Below are 13,051 nucleotides of genomic sequence, written 5' to 3'. Positions count from 1 at the left end.
CCCCTCCCCTTCCCCCTCTGCACAGAGGAAGTCCCCCCACACCCCTAAGCCTCCCCTAAAATATATCCTGGAGCTACTGGAGATCATGCCTCGTTTTCTTTGCTGGAGTTGTATGCTTCTTAGCTGTCTATGGTGTTGTATATCGTTATTGCATTCTGTTCAGTCTTAAGTTATTTGACTTCGGTGAAAAATACTTTATTAGTGAATTAAATGTGTAAATTTTTGGTATGCACAGTCAGTTAAAAAGTATCGAATGCCCATGGGTTGATTGAATATAATATGATCAAAATCTACAGACATGGTGTTATGGCCATTAGTACCCACCCAACAAGTGTAACATGTGTCTGTAGATCCGATCCTATTCACTCAACCCATAGGTACTGAATACATTTTTGCTAAGTATACATCTGTAAAGCAAGTTAGTATTTGCCACTTGTTAAGAGAATGTGATTGGCTTAGCACCACATATTTGGTTGGTGATATGAATAACAAAACTGTAATAAGAAAATATATAGGTTCAGACCTGCTCTTTCTGACTCAAAAATGCCGGGCTTGACTCTTATATGAGATGGATTTTTACACATACATAAACAGTATACTATTCAGTTCCTCACCAAAGAGCTCACTACTCGTATGAACATTATGTAGTTTGTGTTCCCCTCCTCTCCCAACACCACTCTCAACATTACTATTACTCTTTCCACTTCGACTTATTTTTATTTTGACCTATTTTTATTTGTCTGTATTGACATCACAGTATATAAAGAAAAGTTTTAGTCCACAGGTTATCTATGCTGGGTTAAAGTTGATGTGTATCTTGTGTAAGTTTTGTGCTCTAGTTATGCTTAATCTTGTTGTTTCCGTTTTCAGGGAATCGCAAGTCTAAGAGAGCAAAGCTTGATATTTCTCAGGTAAGACAATTTGCTGTTTTTCTGCAGTAGGTTTCAAACCTGACAAAATGGTACTAAATGTGATCGCATAACAACTAATTATATTTTTTTATTTTGAACGTTCAAATCCCTCCATATTTGCTACTTGAAATATTTAATATATATAACATTCATATTTACAAAGATGAATTGAAACTTAAATAGTAATGAAGAATTTTTCGGTTCTATATAACTTTTATCCACTAAATATGTCACTCAAATATTTGTGGATTTGAAACACTGTTGCCAGTCTCAGTGTTAGGCAAGTGTGTATAAAACAACACAGAAATTTTGAGTTATAATGCAGGATTTTATTACACATAGATATTTTAAAGTATTTACAAAGGCAAAGGCATCTCTTGGCCATGCAAATCCAAAGGTTTACTTTACTTATTTATTAATTCTCTGGTGTTCTTTGCCGAATCCTGGTAATTCTTAAGAATGACAAAAATTAGTTCACTCTTAGGTAATATTTAACCCGGTAGCAGCGGGGATCATGTTTCTTAGTTGTCCCTCCAAGCGAGAAAAATGAGAAAAAATCACCCCTCACACAAACCATTTCATAATATATATCAAAGCATTTGTGATCAGATTATGTATCATTTATTTTTGGGGGTTTAAATCATGGCACAAATTTGGCCCATCGCTGCTACACGGTAAAGCCACAAATTTGGCCCGTCGCTGCTACCAGGTTAATATTTAATACTTAATGCTTGGTGTTGAGCCTAAAACTCAGAACCTGATAATCTGTGAATGGAGTCCAAACTTACCAGGTTTTGTGTTTCTGACACAGATATAGTTTCATGTCATGCATAAAAAAATCAAAAACAGCAGCAATTAGAGTTGGGACTTATCATAATGGTTGCCATGACAGAAACAGTCTCAGCAAAAGCTGCAGCAAGACCAACACCAACAGCCTCACCAGGGGGGAGGAAAAGGAGAGGGTCGCAAGCTCTCCAACTCTAACTCATCTTCCAACCACAACACCCCGATGGTTCACGCAACTATAAGTGAGTAGGAAAGAAGGAGTTGTGATAGTCTTTACAGAGCAGATTCTTTTTCTCCCCCAGCACATAAGATTGAAATACCTATCTGTGAAAAATCATCCCTCCTATATATAAACTTCACCTCTTCTTCCTCAATAACAGAAGCCTTAATTCTGTCCCAACTACAAACTTCTATTCTAAGACTCACTCTGATGATGGCTATCAAATTCCTTGCTGCCCTTAAATGGATCTCAATAATAATAACAATAGGATGAAGAATAATGTATGACGATGCTTCTATCATGTCTAGAACATTAAAAAGTCCAGATTGTCAACTGCAGTAAAGGCCCACTAGTTGGAATTCCAGTGGTCAGAAAATCCCAGTAGTACAAATTTGTCAAGGCAGGAAATCGTAAGCTGAAGAAATTAAATAACTATGACTTGTGCAGCTCAGGAAATAGGCGCACCTAACATCACCAAATGTGAGGTACAAACTTGGCGGAGGGACTGTTTTTGGGGGGCCGTTGAAGGTAACGGGCTAAAGAGTAGCCTATCCGGATATTTTGTTTTTATTAATTAATGATCCACGAGACATCCTAGAGTTAAATCAAAGTATGTGCTAATCTTTGTATTCATTCATGCACACACTGATAATATTTCTGTGGTGTCTGATTAATTTATTAGAGTGAAATTCTATTGTGATAAGCAGTCACAAATTCGTGTCACTAGTAAAAATGAAACTGGTAATTTAGGTTTTGCCACCATGAAATATACACAAATAGATAAATGTGAAAGCTCACAGTCACAATAAGTGACATTACCTTCTTTGCGCAGTAAAAATATGCTATTTCAGGTATCTGATACCCTCAAAATGGCGGGCCTGCTGCCTTGGGCCACGGGGCTATAGCCTCAGCGTTGCCAAATTGTTGTACTCAGCCGATTATATTTCCCGACTTCCTACCCCAAACTGTCTTCTGGGCTCCAATAACAAAACTCATTTACAGTTATCGTTAAAAGAGTTAAATTCTGATGTTTCTTGGCAATAGTTAGGCGTCAGAAACCAGTAAATACTGTGCTCTGAGAACGACAATCTGGTAACGGTGGCTATACGTATTTTCATATTATTGTTCTGTTGTTTATTCAATGTTGTGTTCAAGAAAAAGAATACTCATAATTTTAGTTAGGTTTTGGTTATAAGGATTCTTTACGAAATACAATTATAACGTTACCTCCTCTACCCTAGGAAACGTCCTGAATCCTGGATCGGCTACGGTGATGTTAGGTGTGCCTATTATAAAGGTCCAAGTCTGTTAAGGCAGGAAACTGTAAACTGAAAAAATACTGTAGGATAACTTACTTGCGGAACCCAGGAAATTATCAGAAAATATAGAAACGCTTAAGGATAATTTTGGATGGGCTTCCTGTTATTCAGATTAGCAGACCTTTACTGTATCTGACTAAGGCTTACTTGTTACTTATGAGATGTTTTTGTAATGCACAGCCTCTTTAGTCTTAATTTTTTTAAGGTTGTGATGCTTAATTTTACTGTCCATTTTCCACAGGCAAAGGGGACTCCAAAGGGGACTCCTCAACAGGCCGTGTACAAAGCTTAAAGGTCACTCTCGGACTCTCCGGCAATAAAAATTCTTCTTCAGGTGGGTGTTCTAGTGTTCTGTTTATTTATTCATTTATCTATTTTTTTATTTTTATTTGTAGCAATTCCAGGGAAGATAAACAAACTATAAAGAAGCAACATTCTATCCCTGTGAGAAGTAATTGAAAGACACCAAGGTCGGTATTATAAGACACTTTGGCCTCTCACATCAGCTATTTCTAAAGGTCAAAGAGGGGGTCAGTCGGGTTCTAATGAGTGTTTCTTTAGGTTCACGGTACAGAGGAAGGGTCAAACTACCATCAGGGTCATAAAACTACTCCTGGAAATGCCCACAACTCCTAAGAAAGCCTTGTTAAATAGGAGTTCTTGGGCAGCGAAATGTCTTTTAATATGACCCCAAAAGTCAAAGATCAAGTCTGGCTGAGCACGTGTCTCTGTGTCTTGGGTGACTTGGTGTCTTGAAAGTTTAAATTATTTGATTTATTTTTATAGATGTATATTGATAATAAAATTGCCAGATCAAAATCAGTAATTGGTTTTGTATTATTTCTTAATGTCTGTGTTACATGATGCACTGGAGTGGTTGTAAGCATAATGGTAGCCTCTGGGGCACACTGGACTATTTGTGTAATCTTTTTCCTTTCGTATGTTATAGTCGGTCCAAATTAGCTTGGTCAATTTGCACCGAGAGGCCCCTCCCCCATTCTGGCTAAGCTCCGCCCCCCTTTCACCTGATTGGCTGTTGATGACATCGTAGATTGTATCAAAGACACGTACCAAATATATATGATTGAGATAATCTAGCTTCTTTCATGATTAAAAATAGCGAAACTTAATTGAATAACGAAACTTATTCCTCAATACAATGATTCCTACTCATATGAAGCTACTGTAGAATATATTTTTTATGTGATTATATTTGGTATGCCTATGTGAATGAGCTATGTAGGAAATAATGATGGAAAGTGTGCATTACTTTATAGATAGCCTACAATCATCGCCTTCAGTGCTCGTTTTGCAGGGCCTGTTCTCCCTTGAAAACTTGCAGTATTATGATTGTACTTTGTTTCTGAAGTGATGTCATTGACTGTTTAAGTAGAGTGTCGTTATTCAATTAAGTTTGGAATATTTTTTAATCATGAAAGAAGCTAGATTATCTCAATCATATATATTTGGTATGTGTCTTTGATACAATCTATGATGTCATCAACAGCCAGTCAGGTGAAAGGGGGGCGGAGCTTAGCCAGAATGGGGGAGGGGCCTCTCGGTGTAAATTGACCAAACCAATTTGGACCGACTATAGGCTGAATATCTGTGTCAGTATTGATGAATTCTATAATTTATGAAAATTTTTAAAATTTTGCTTTCAGTATCTGAAGTAAAAAATGAAGAACCAGTCAAGTCTGAATTAAAAAGCATTCTGACAAGCAACAGTACCCCAAAACCTACACCTCAGCAGTCCAGCAAATCCCAGCCCCAACAAGAACAACAACAACAACAACAACAGCAGCAGCAGCAGCAGCAGCAGCAGCAGCAGCAACAACAGCAGCAGCAACAACAGCAACAGCAGCAGCAGCAGCAACAACAGCAGCAGCAGCAGGCTGAACAGTTGAAGCAGCAAGAACAACAAAAACAAGAACAAAAACTTCAAGAACTGCAAAAACAGGAACAGCAAAAGCAACAAGAGCAAAAGGAACAGTTGCAAGAAAAACAAAAATATCAACAAAAGCAGCTTCAGAAACAACAGTTAGAGCAACAGAAACAGTTGGAACAACAGAAAATGTTAGAACAGCAAAAGCAACAGTTGGAACAGCAGAAGCAGCAACTAAAACAACAACAGCAAAAGTTGCAGCAGCAACAGCAGCAACAAGAAGAGCAACTTCAACGACAACACCAGCAACAGCAGCAGCAGCAACAGCAGCAGCAGCAGCAACAGCAACAGCAACAACAACAACAACATCATCAACAGCATCAGCAGGCACAGCAGCATCACCCACACCACCATCAGGAACAGCAGCAGCCTCATCAGCTTCCTCCACACTCTCTGCCACCAACCTTAGAACAGCAACACTTGCACCATCAACAGCAGCTGCAGCTTCAGCATCTGCAGCAGCAACACCATCACCACCAACAGCAGCAGCAGCAGCACTCACTCACTGGAGGGCCAGTGGGCCACAATGTCACTGGACTTCCTCACCCTTCAGTGTCCAATGGGTTCACGGGAGACATGCCGCTGGGTATGGCGGCACAGTCGCTGGTACACAGTTTGGGAATAAGTGCAATCACTAGCCTAGGTGGTCTGACCTCTCTGGGACCCACCGGGCTTGAAGGGCTGAGTAGTGCCGTGTCCAGTGGCATGATACCCAGCCTGGTGGATGTGGTGTCATCCAGCAGTGCTGCCATGCCCACCGTATCTTCCTCTAATGCAGTCCCGTCTCACAACCCCATGATGCACAGTGGTATAGAGGCCCACCAGGATCTGCCGTCACACCTACCAGAAACAAGCCTGGCTGATCTAAAGGCCGCAGGGCTAGACACAAGTCTGGGCTACTACCCGTCAGTGTCTCAAACTCAGGACCAGTCAATGATGCGTAAACAGCCAGACATGGACATGCACCCAGATGTCTCCGCATTGCACCGGCAGCATGCAGCGGATCCCTCGGCACTCGTCAATTACCTCACGGCCCAGGAAAAGAAGCAGTCATCCTCAGCACCAGACACTCCCAAGTCATCATCAAGTAATTCATTCAATAAGCCGAAGCCAACCCCAAAAAATCTGAGTTCCTGGTCGTCGCTGGCCCAGAGCGCCGTCCCCTCGCCAACGGCATCAACCTCCCTCAAGACCTCAGCCAGTGATTCTTTTGCTCAGTTCAAGAGAGTGGCAAAAGAAAAAGAAGCACGGGTATGTAATATTTGCTGAAATAAATTAAAGAATGTTATGAATTGCTACTACATGATTATTAACTTTTTATCCATATATGGCTTTACAAGATCATAATTTTCACTCACTCCTTGCTGCACTGATCATGAGAAGCACAACTTGCAAACACTTAATTATTGAAGTATATTTGAGTCACAAAAATACTGTACAGTCAACTATATCTCTGAGGATTCCTTCTGTATTTCTGTTAGTTATAAACAAGGAATGCCTCTTCCCTCTCCCCCCTTCAGATCTGTGCATTAAACGTAATATAGAATCATTCTAGGGAGAATTGTCACACAAGATAGTGTTTTATTTCTCTTCAGCAACGCCAGATCATTGAGCAACAAGAACAGAGGAGACAGCAGAAAGAGCAAGTCGAGAAAGAGCGGGCCAGAGCGGAGGCTGAGAGGGAGCGAGCCCGTGTGGAGGAGGAAGCGCTGGAGCGGGCCATGGAGCAGGCCAAGGAGGCGCGAGCAACTCAGGAAATGCAAAGGTGAAAGAACTGAAGTGATAATGGCCATTTTGCAAGTTGTTGACAGCTCTTGCATTTGCAGATCATATCATATTTATAGTGATGTTACTTAAAACTGCTAAAATACTGTAGAAGTGAGTTAATACAAGTAAATTACACCTGCCAATGAGGAACTGCATAGATAATGACCATTTTGAGAGTTGTTGACAGTGATGACATTTGCAATTTTATATATTTTTTACCATTGATGTTATCTAAATCTGCTATAATGCTGTAGAAGTGATTTAATACAAGCTAATTACACCTGCAAACTGTGAGATATGCAAATTAGATGTGGATGTGGTGGAATAGCATTTAGGGCTTAAGGTGGAAGGAGAGTCAGGAAATAACCACATATAAGAGAGACACATATTCTAATCTATTTTCCTCCCCTTTTCTTTGATTTCATACCAGAAGAGAATCACTCACTGTCAGGGAGCGACCACCTTCAGGCCCCAAGGTTGCCACGCCCATGACAGCCTCAACGTCACCACACCCTCAGCTGGCCACCCCCGCCGGCCCTCCGAGCTCCCATCCCCCGGCCACACCAACTCCCTCACATGACAGTGCAAAACTCAGCGATCGAGACAGACAAAAACTTAGAGAACAGGAACGGAGACGAAGAGAAGCCGTGAGTATTACTAGTTTGTTTTGTTTTCCATCCTTAATAGTAGAGAAACCAAGAGACATAATTTAGTGAAGGATTCGGACAAAAACTTAGAGAACAGGAACGGATACGAAGGTAAGCCGGGTGTATTACCGGTTTTGTTTTCTGTTCCATCTTGAGATTCTTAGGAATAGAGAAGCAAAGAGAGCTATAGGGATACTGAAGAATAAGAATATATATAAGGAGAGGTTGCAGTGATAGGTAAAGAAATGGCTGGAAGAATAGAACAAGGAAGGGTAAACAAAGATAAATACATGGCCACTTGAGAATGAAAAACATAAATAGAAGGGGAGGTAACAGTGACATGTAAAGGAAAGAATGGACGAAGAAAACAAGGATGGATAAACAAAGAGACATTTAGGGCCACTTAGGAATAAAAAATATATATATATAGAAGAGGGTAACAGTGATGTGCAAAGGAATGGATGGAAGTACAGAACAAGGATGGGTTAAGGAAGTATTGAGAGTTTGAAGATATATGAAGTCCTGTGTTGATGAAAAAAATTAACGATATCACTACCAAAATGTGACTGATTGACTGGCTGATTGACTAAATAGGCAAACTGACTGACTAACGAGACAAACTAAAAAGACTGAATACCGAAGTTTGTAGGAGAAATTACTGCCATTAGGTTGTTGGGAACAATCTGCATCACATCATAAAAAAACTTTCTTGATAACATTAGGGGAGGAAGTTTAGGATGAAGCAGTAGTTGTAGAGGTTATGGCCACTAGAATCGCAAGTGACATGCTTTAGATAAAATAACAGATTAAAGTACAGTTGAGCCTCCAGTTAGCCTCCATTTATCATTTTAATGATATCAACAAATCTCATTGAAATAACACTTCCATTCTGCTGGAGTTTCTTTGGCACCTGTCTCCTATTAAACAGAGAGTCTGCTGTAAATATTATGTTTGTAGGAAAGGCAGTGCTGTGCTATGAAGAAAGTATATCACAGAATATATTTTTGGATTAGTAAAGAAATGTTTGTAGTTTTGAAAAATGCTTGAACTGAATTTCTAAGCAGATGGGAACACTCATTTTCTCTTAGCTATGGCTGACTTACATATGTTTCATTATCCTTATCATGATTTTCATCTTGGAATGCAGGTATTTCAATTGCACGATTCACCTTAGATTAGATGGCAGCCAACTAACATATATAAATGTGTCATTATTATTTTATGATACAAGGAAAATTACCCCTATGACAGGTTCCCCAGGTAGTGTAGATGAGTCTTGTGTAATGTATCCTCTGAAATAAACTATTAGCTCAGAGGAAGAATACTTTTAATCACATGGAAGTTTATCAAATGTTTAGTTTATTGTCTCAATTGTCATATGTTACAGAAATCCTGTCTCTCTATAATTATACTTATTACCCTCATTCATGTCCACAGATGGCCGGTCAAATTGACATGAATCGCCAGAGTGACTTGATGGCAGCATTTGAGGAACAGTGTGGGAAGTAATGTAGATATCATACCAAAAATATTGTTTTATTCATGTCAGCTTTGTTCCTTGTATACAACCCAACTCAGACATCACCTAAGTCTCATTATTTGATATATTTTGTACATATAGGTATAACTGTGTTTATATTTATTATGGTTATGTGAGAGTTCTCGTTGTTGCTGTAAATTTATGTATGAAACAAACAGATGTAAATGTTACATTTTGGCTGTGAAATCGTCCCTTGCCAGTGCATGTTGTCGGCAAGTTGTACAACCATCAGCTCCACTGCTGGTTGGTGTTAGATTCACTTAGCCAGCCCTGGGTAGAGGAATATATTTCCTACTATGGATGACAACCTTGTGACTCTTTGCCTTGGTTATAAAGAAACAAGTTGACAAGATGAGGAAGTGAATGGACTGCATCTTCTGGTCCAGCAATGTGTTTCAGTGTCTGTCAGGATCGCCACGTTTCCTGAGGCACAGCGGACCACTTTTGGAAGCACAAGTCAAAGCTTATCAAGAACAGTGTACAACAACATGGCAGAATATTATGTTTGTCCATACTTGAAGATAACTTTATTTATATGATTCATCCAATTCCACTGTTAAAGCATATGGTAAAATGTAAATGGTAATATTCCAAGTGAGTAGACTGGTCAGAGTACTACTTGAGTGTGTGTTTGCTCTTTTGTTGTAACATTCAGAAGGATGATTGTTTTGTTTAACATAAAATTATCAAGTGCATTTATAGTGGAATAAATGGATCCTCCTATTATACAGTGCATTGCTGTATTGGTGCTTTGTTAAAGATAGAGGACAATACAAATACTCTGCATGTAAAGGCTGTTTCATTATTAGACTTCTAACAGATTCTCAACAAGCGGCTGTTGTATTCAGCCGTGGATATTTTATGGTGTTTATGTCGCCATACATTAACTTTCCATATTGACCAACGATTTTCATCTAAGAAAATGTTAATCAATATTAGACTTAGGATTTTTTAATAAAATGTGTTAAAAGTATATGGCTTAAAAGCCAGTAGACCATCATTTTGGGTTTGTTATATAACCTTGGGTATGGTACCTAACTTTGATTTACGTTTTGGACAGGACGCATTCTCTTAAGTGCTTGAAGAAAGCTTGTAAACTTTGGGAATCAGCTTAGGAGTATAATGGCACATAGTAAACAGTCAGCATTAATGGTGGTTTACTAGTAACACTTTTTTTTTCTTTTTTATGGCCTCAAATACTCGTACTCACATTGAATGTGTGGAGTTTTATTTAACATAAAACCGTACTGTGAATTATTTTTCTTCTGTTTTTTAAGGAGAATAACCATATCCCAACGTGCAAGAGGTTGTGCTATGTCGGTGCTCCAGGGCTGCTGACGTGTGTATATAGCTGTATAGTTAATGGTTATATTATTTAAAAGCAGATGGTGAGAGCCATGATTTACCTGGCATATAGTAGTCATGACATGTGCATCAGAAGACAAACTTGCTTATAGCATTCCATATAACTAAATCATAGATGTGTCATAAATTTCATACATTTGATCAAAAATCTAAAAATGTTGTGGAGGAGAGATTAAAGGTTATGAAAAGCTCCATTGTTTTGATCATACAACGGCATCATGCACACTCGTTCCACCCCCTGGAAACTAGTCAACTGTGTGCATGTGCGTGTGTGTGTTTGCGTTTTTTTATTATTAATCTGATTGTTCGATGCCACTGATATAATAGATACACAAAGACAAGTAATTAGGATACCAATGACTTGAACTGACATCACTAGGGAACATCAAGGCTGAGTGGTTAGTGTGTGGGGCCCACATTCACCGTGTGATGGACGAAGCGGGTTCGAATCCGCCGCTACCACCTGGGGTTTTTCAGTCACCGCCGAATGGGTTAAGATTACCCACATGCTGTCCTGAAGACCAACCATCAACCCGGACTCTAGAGGAAACCGTCCAAGTGAATCAAGAACGAGCTCCGAGGGACAGCACGAGCCAAGAAAAGATGGCGTCATTATAAAACACTTGCCTGCGCCATGACGGGCTGGGGCCAACTACCATCCAGGCCCCTAAAGAAAGCCTACCGGCGCTGTAGACTGGCACGTAAATAAAAAAATAAAAAATAAAAATAAATAAAAAGGAACATGTTGGAGGGGGAGGATAGGACCTCAAGCTAAGGTTTGTAAGGCTGAAGGGATGTAGTGAGTTGAATCAATGGGAACTAAGTTAAGGATGAAAAGTCACATTGAAAAGACTGAGCAAACAAGAAGGATGAAAAGAATATAGCGAAGTGTGTGGTGAAAGATGGATGCTGGATGAAATAAACCTATTATTTTTATCATTATTATTATTATTATTATTATTATTATTATTATTATTATTATTATTATTATTATTATTATTATTATTATTATTCTATTATTATTATTATTATTGATACTACAATGATTATTATTTTCATCATCATATGCAGGTTTTTCCAGAAAGATGAGGAAAGTGAAGTGATGATAAACTGTAATGGAAGAGTGCGTGTGTGTGTCGTCCCTGGCCAACCAATCCCACAAACAGTTGCCCATGGAAGAATTTAAACTCTGATCCTGACCAGTAGTCCAAAAGTCTCTACCCACTAGATCCCAATGACCCCAAAGAAAATACGACTTCAAATGTACGTAAATTAAATAAGTCGGTCATGAGCATGCACCTGGGGATGTCAACCACCCCGTGACACCATTCCCAGGGGATATCCTACAGGCTCCTCAAGAGAGCCAAGTTTACTGAAATGATCTGATAAGTTTTTCAGCCTAAGATGCAACAATGGTTGTCTTGAGATTCTTCTGGGCATAATTTGAAGCTTGAATGTAGCAACAAGAAGTCTATAATCACTTCCAAAGATTTTTGCAGTTTGGTAAACCCTGCAATTCTGGAGGTTCCTTGAAAGAGTACTGACAAGGATGTGGTCAATCTCCTCAGCTACCCCTCCAGCATTGCTCTATCATGTCCAGCAGGGCAACTCTGGTCTCTCATACCAATAACCTGCAATTTTCAACCTTCTGGATTTCACAATATTCAGAAGAGACCAGGGGTGCTGATGGTACTGGATCCATGGTCCCACCAACACATATCTCGGCTACCTCTCTTATAGCTAGCTCTCAGTGCCAGTAGTAGGGTGAAGTTGTCCAAGGAATTTGCCCTGAGGATCGAGACAATGGGTTAATATGGAGTCAAGTTTGACATAGAAAACCTCTCCAGCTTCACAACCCTCACTCGGAGCATACTACACTGAGAGACATGAAGCCTAAAGTGTGCTTCTGCCTCATTGGCATTACGCATACGCTTATCAGGTAAACTCTACAATGAACTTCTGCACTCTACTGAAAGTGTCCATTGCTATCGCAATGAGGCGGTTGTAGTGACCCGACTGATGTGTGAAGCCCCCCAAACCCACTTAACTATAAAAAATAATAGTTGGGTTTAACTTGGGTACCTCTTTACTCTTTAGCTGGCTAGTTGGAGGAGTGGCTTCCTGTCTGGGTGATCTTGGGTTCGATCACTGGCCCCAGAAATATTTGTTTACTCCTTTCTGGATCTGGGTCAGTTTCTCGTGTTTCGTGATACACATGCAGAGGTCATGTAGATGTGGGAAAAGTGGAATTCTGAGCGATACTTGAATACCATTCCTCATGTTGGACCAGTGGTAGGTGTAGATATCCCACACTGCTGATATCGTTGCCAGGCATTCTCTTTGCTTAATTTAAGTAAGGACTCAGACTTGCATAAATTGATGTAGGTTTAGGACAGACCACCTAGTTTGGGCCTTAGGGCCTGTGTGGTCTGGTTATCTATGTAATTCTATGTAATCACCACTCCCAGCACCGCCGCCCCGTTCCTAAGGCGCCGCTGCCCCGACCCAGGCAGTGCCCGGCAGTGTTGCCAAGTTTAGAAAAATTTCCCTT

At 39.8% G+C, this 13,051-nt stretch overlaps 1 protein-coding gene across 10 annotated transcripts in view; it reads left to right on the top strand.

The window, feature by feature from the left end:
- Positions 1–10,690, top strand: part of LOC126981261 (bromodomain testis-specific protein-like) — a 54,415-nt gene extending 43,725 nt beyond the window's left edge. For 8 of the 10 annotated variants that reach the window (XM_050832193.1, XM_050832185.1, XM_050832176.1 and 5 more), the window contains 7 exons: positions 871–911; positions 1,804–1,939; positions 3,478–3,570; positions 4,901–6,432; positions 6,777–6,946; positions 7,379–7,595; positions 9,033–10,690. In XM_050832193.1, the coding sequence (XP_050688150.1) occupies positions 871–911; positions 1,804–1,939; positions 3,478–3,570; positions 4,901–6,432; positions 6,777–6,946; positions 7,379–7,595; positions 9,033–9,104 (2,261 nt within the window). In that variant the 3' untranslated portion in view covers positions 9,105–10,690. The remainder of the gene's footprint in view (positions 1–870; positions 912–1,803; positions 1,940–3,477; positions 3,571–4,900; positions 6,433–6,776; positions 6,947–7,378; positions 7,596–9,032) is intronic. The other 2 variants (XM_050832160.1, XM_050832152.1) reach the window with 2 other exon arrangements.
- Positions 10,691–13,051: the final 2,361 nt, after the last annotated feature.

This window comes from Eriocheir sinensis, chromosome 4 (assembly GCF_024679095.1).
Source record: "Eriocheir sinensis breed Jianghai 21 chromosome 4, ASM2467909v1, whole genome shotgun sequence".
Lineage (NCBI taxonomy): Eukaryota > Metazoa > Arthropoda > Malacostraca > Decapoda > Varunidae > Eriocheir > Eriocheir sinensis.
The sequence above is the reverse complement of the archived record's forward strand: the minus strand, read 5'-3'. Positions and strand labels throughout refer to the sequence as shown.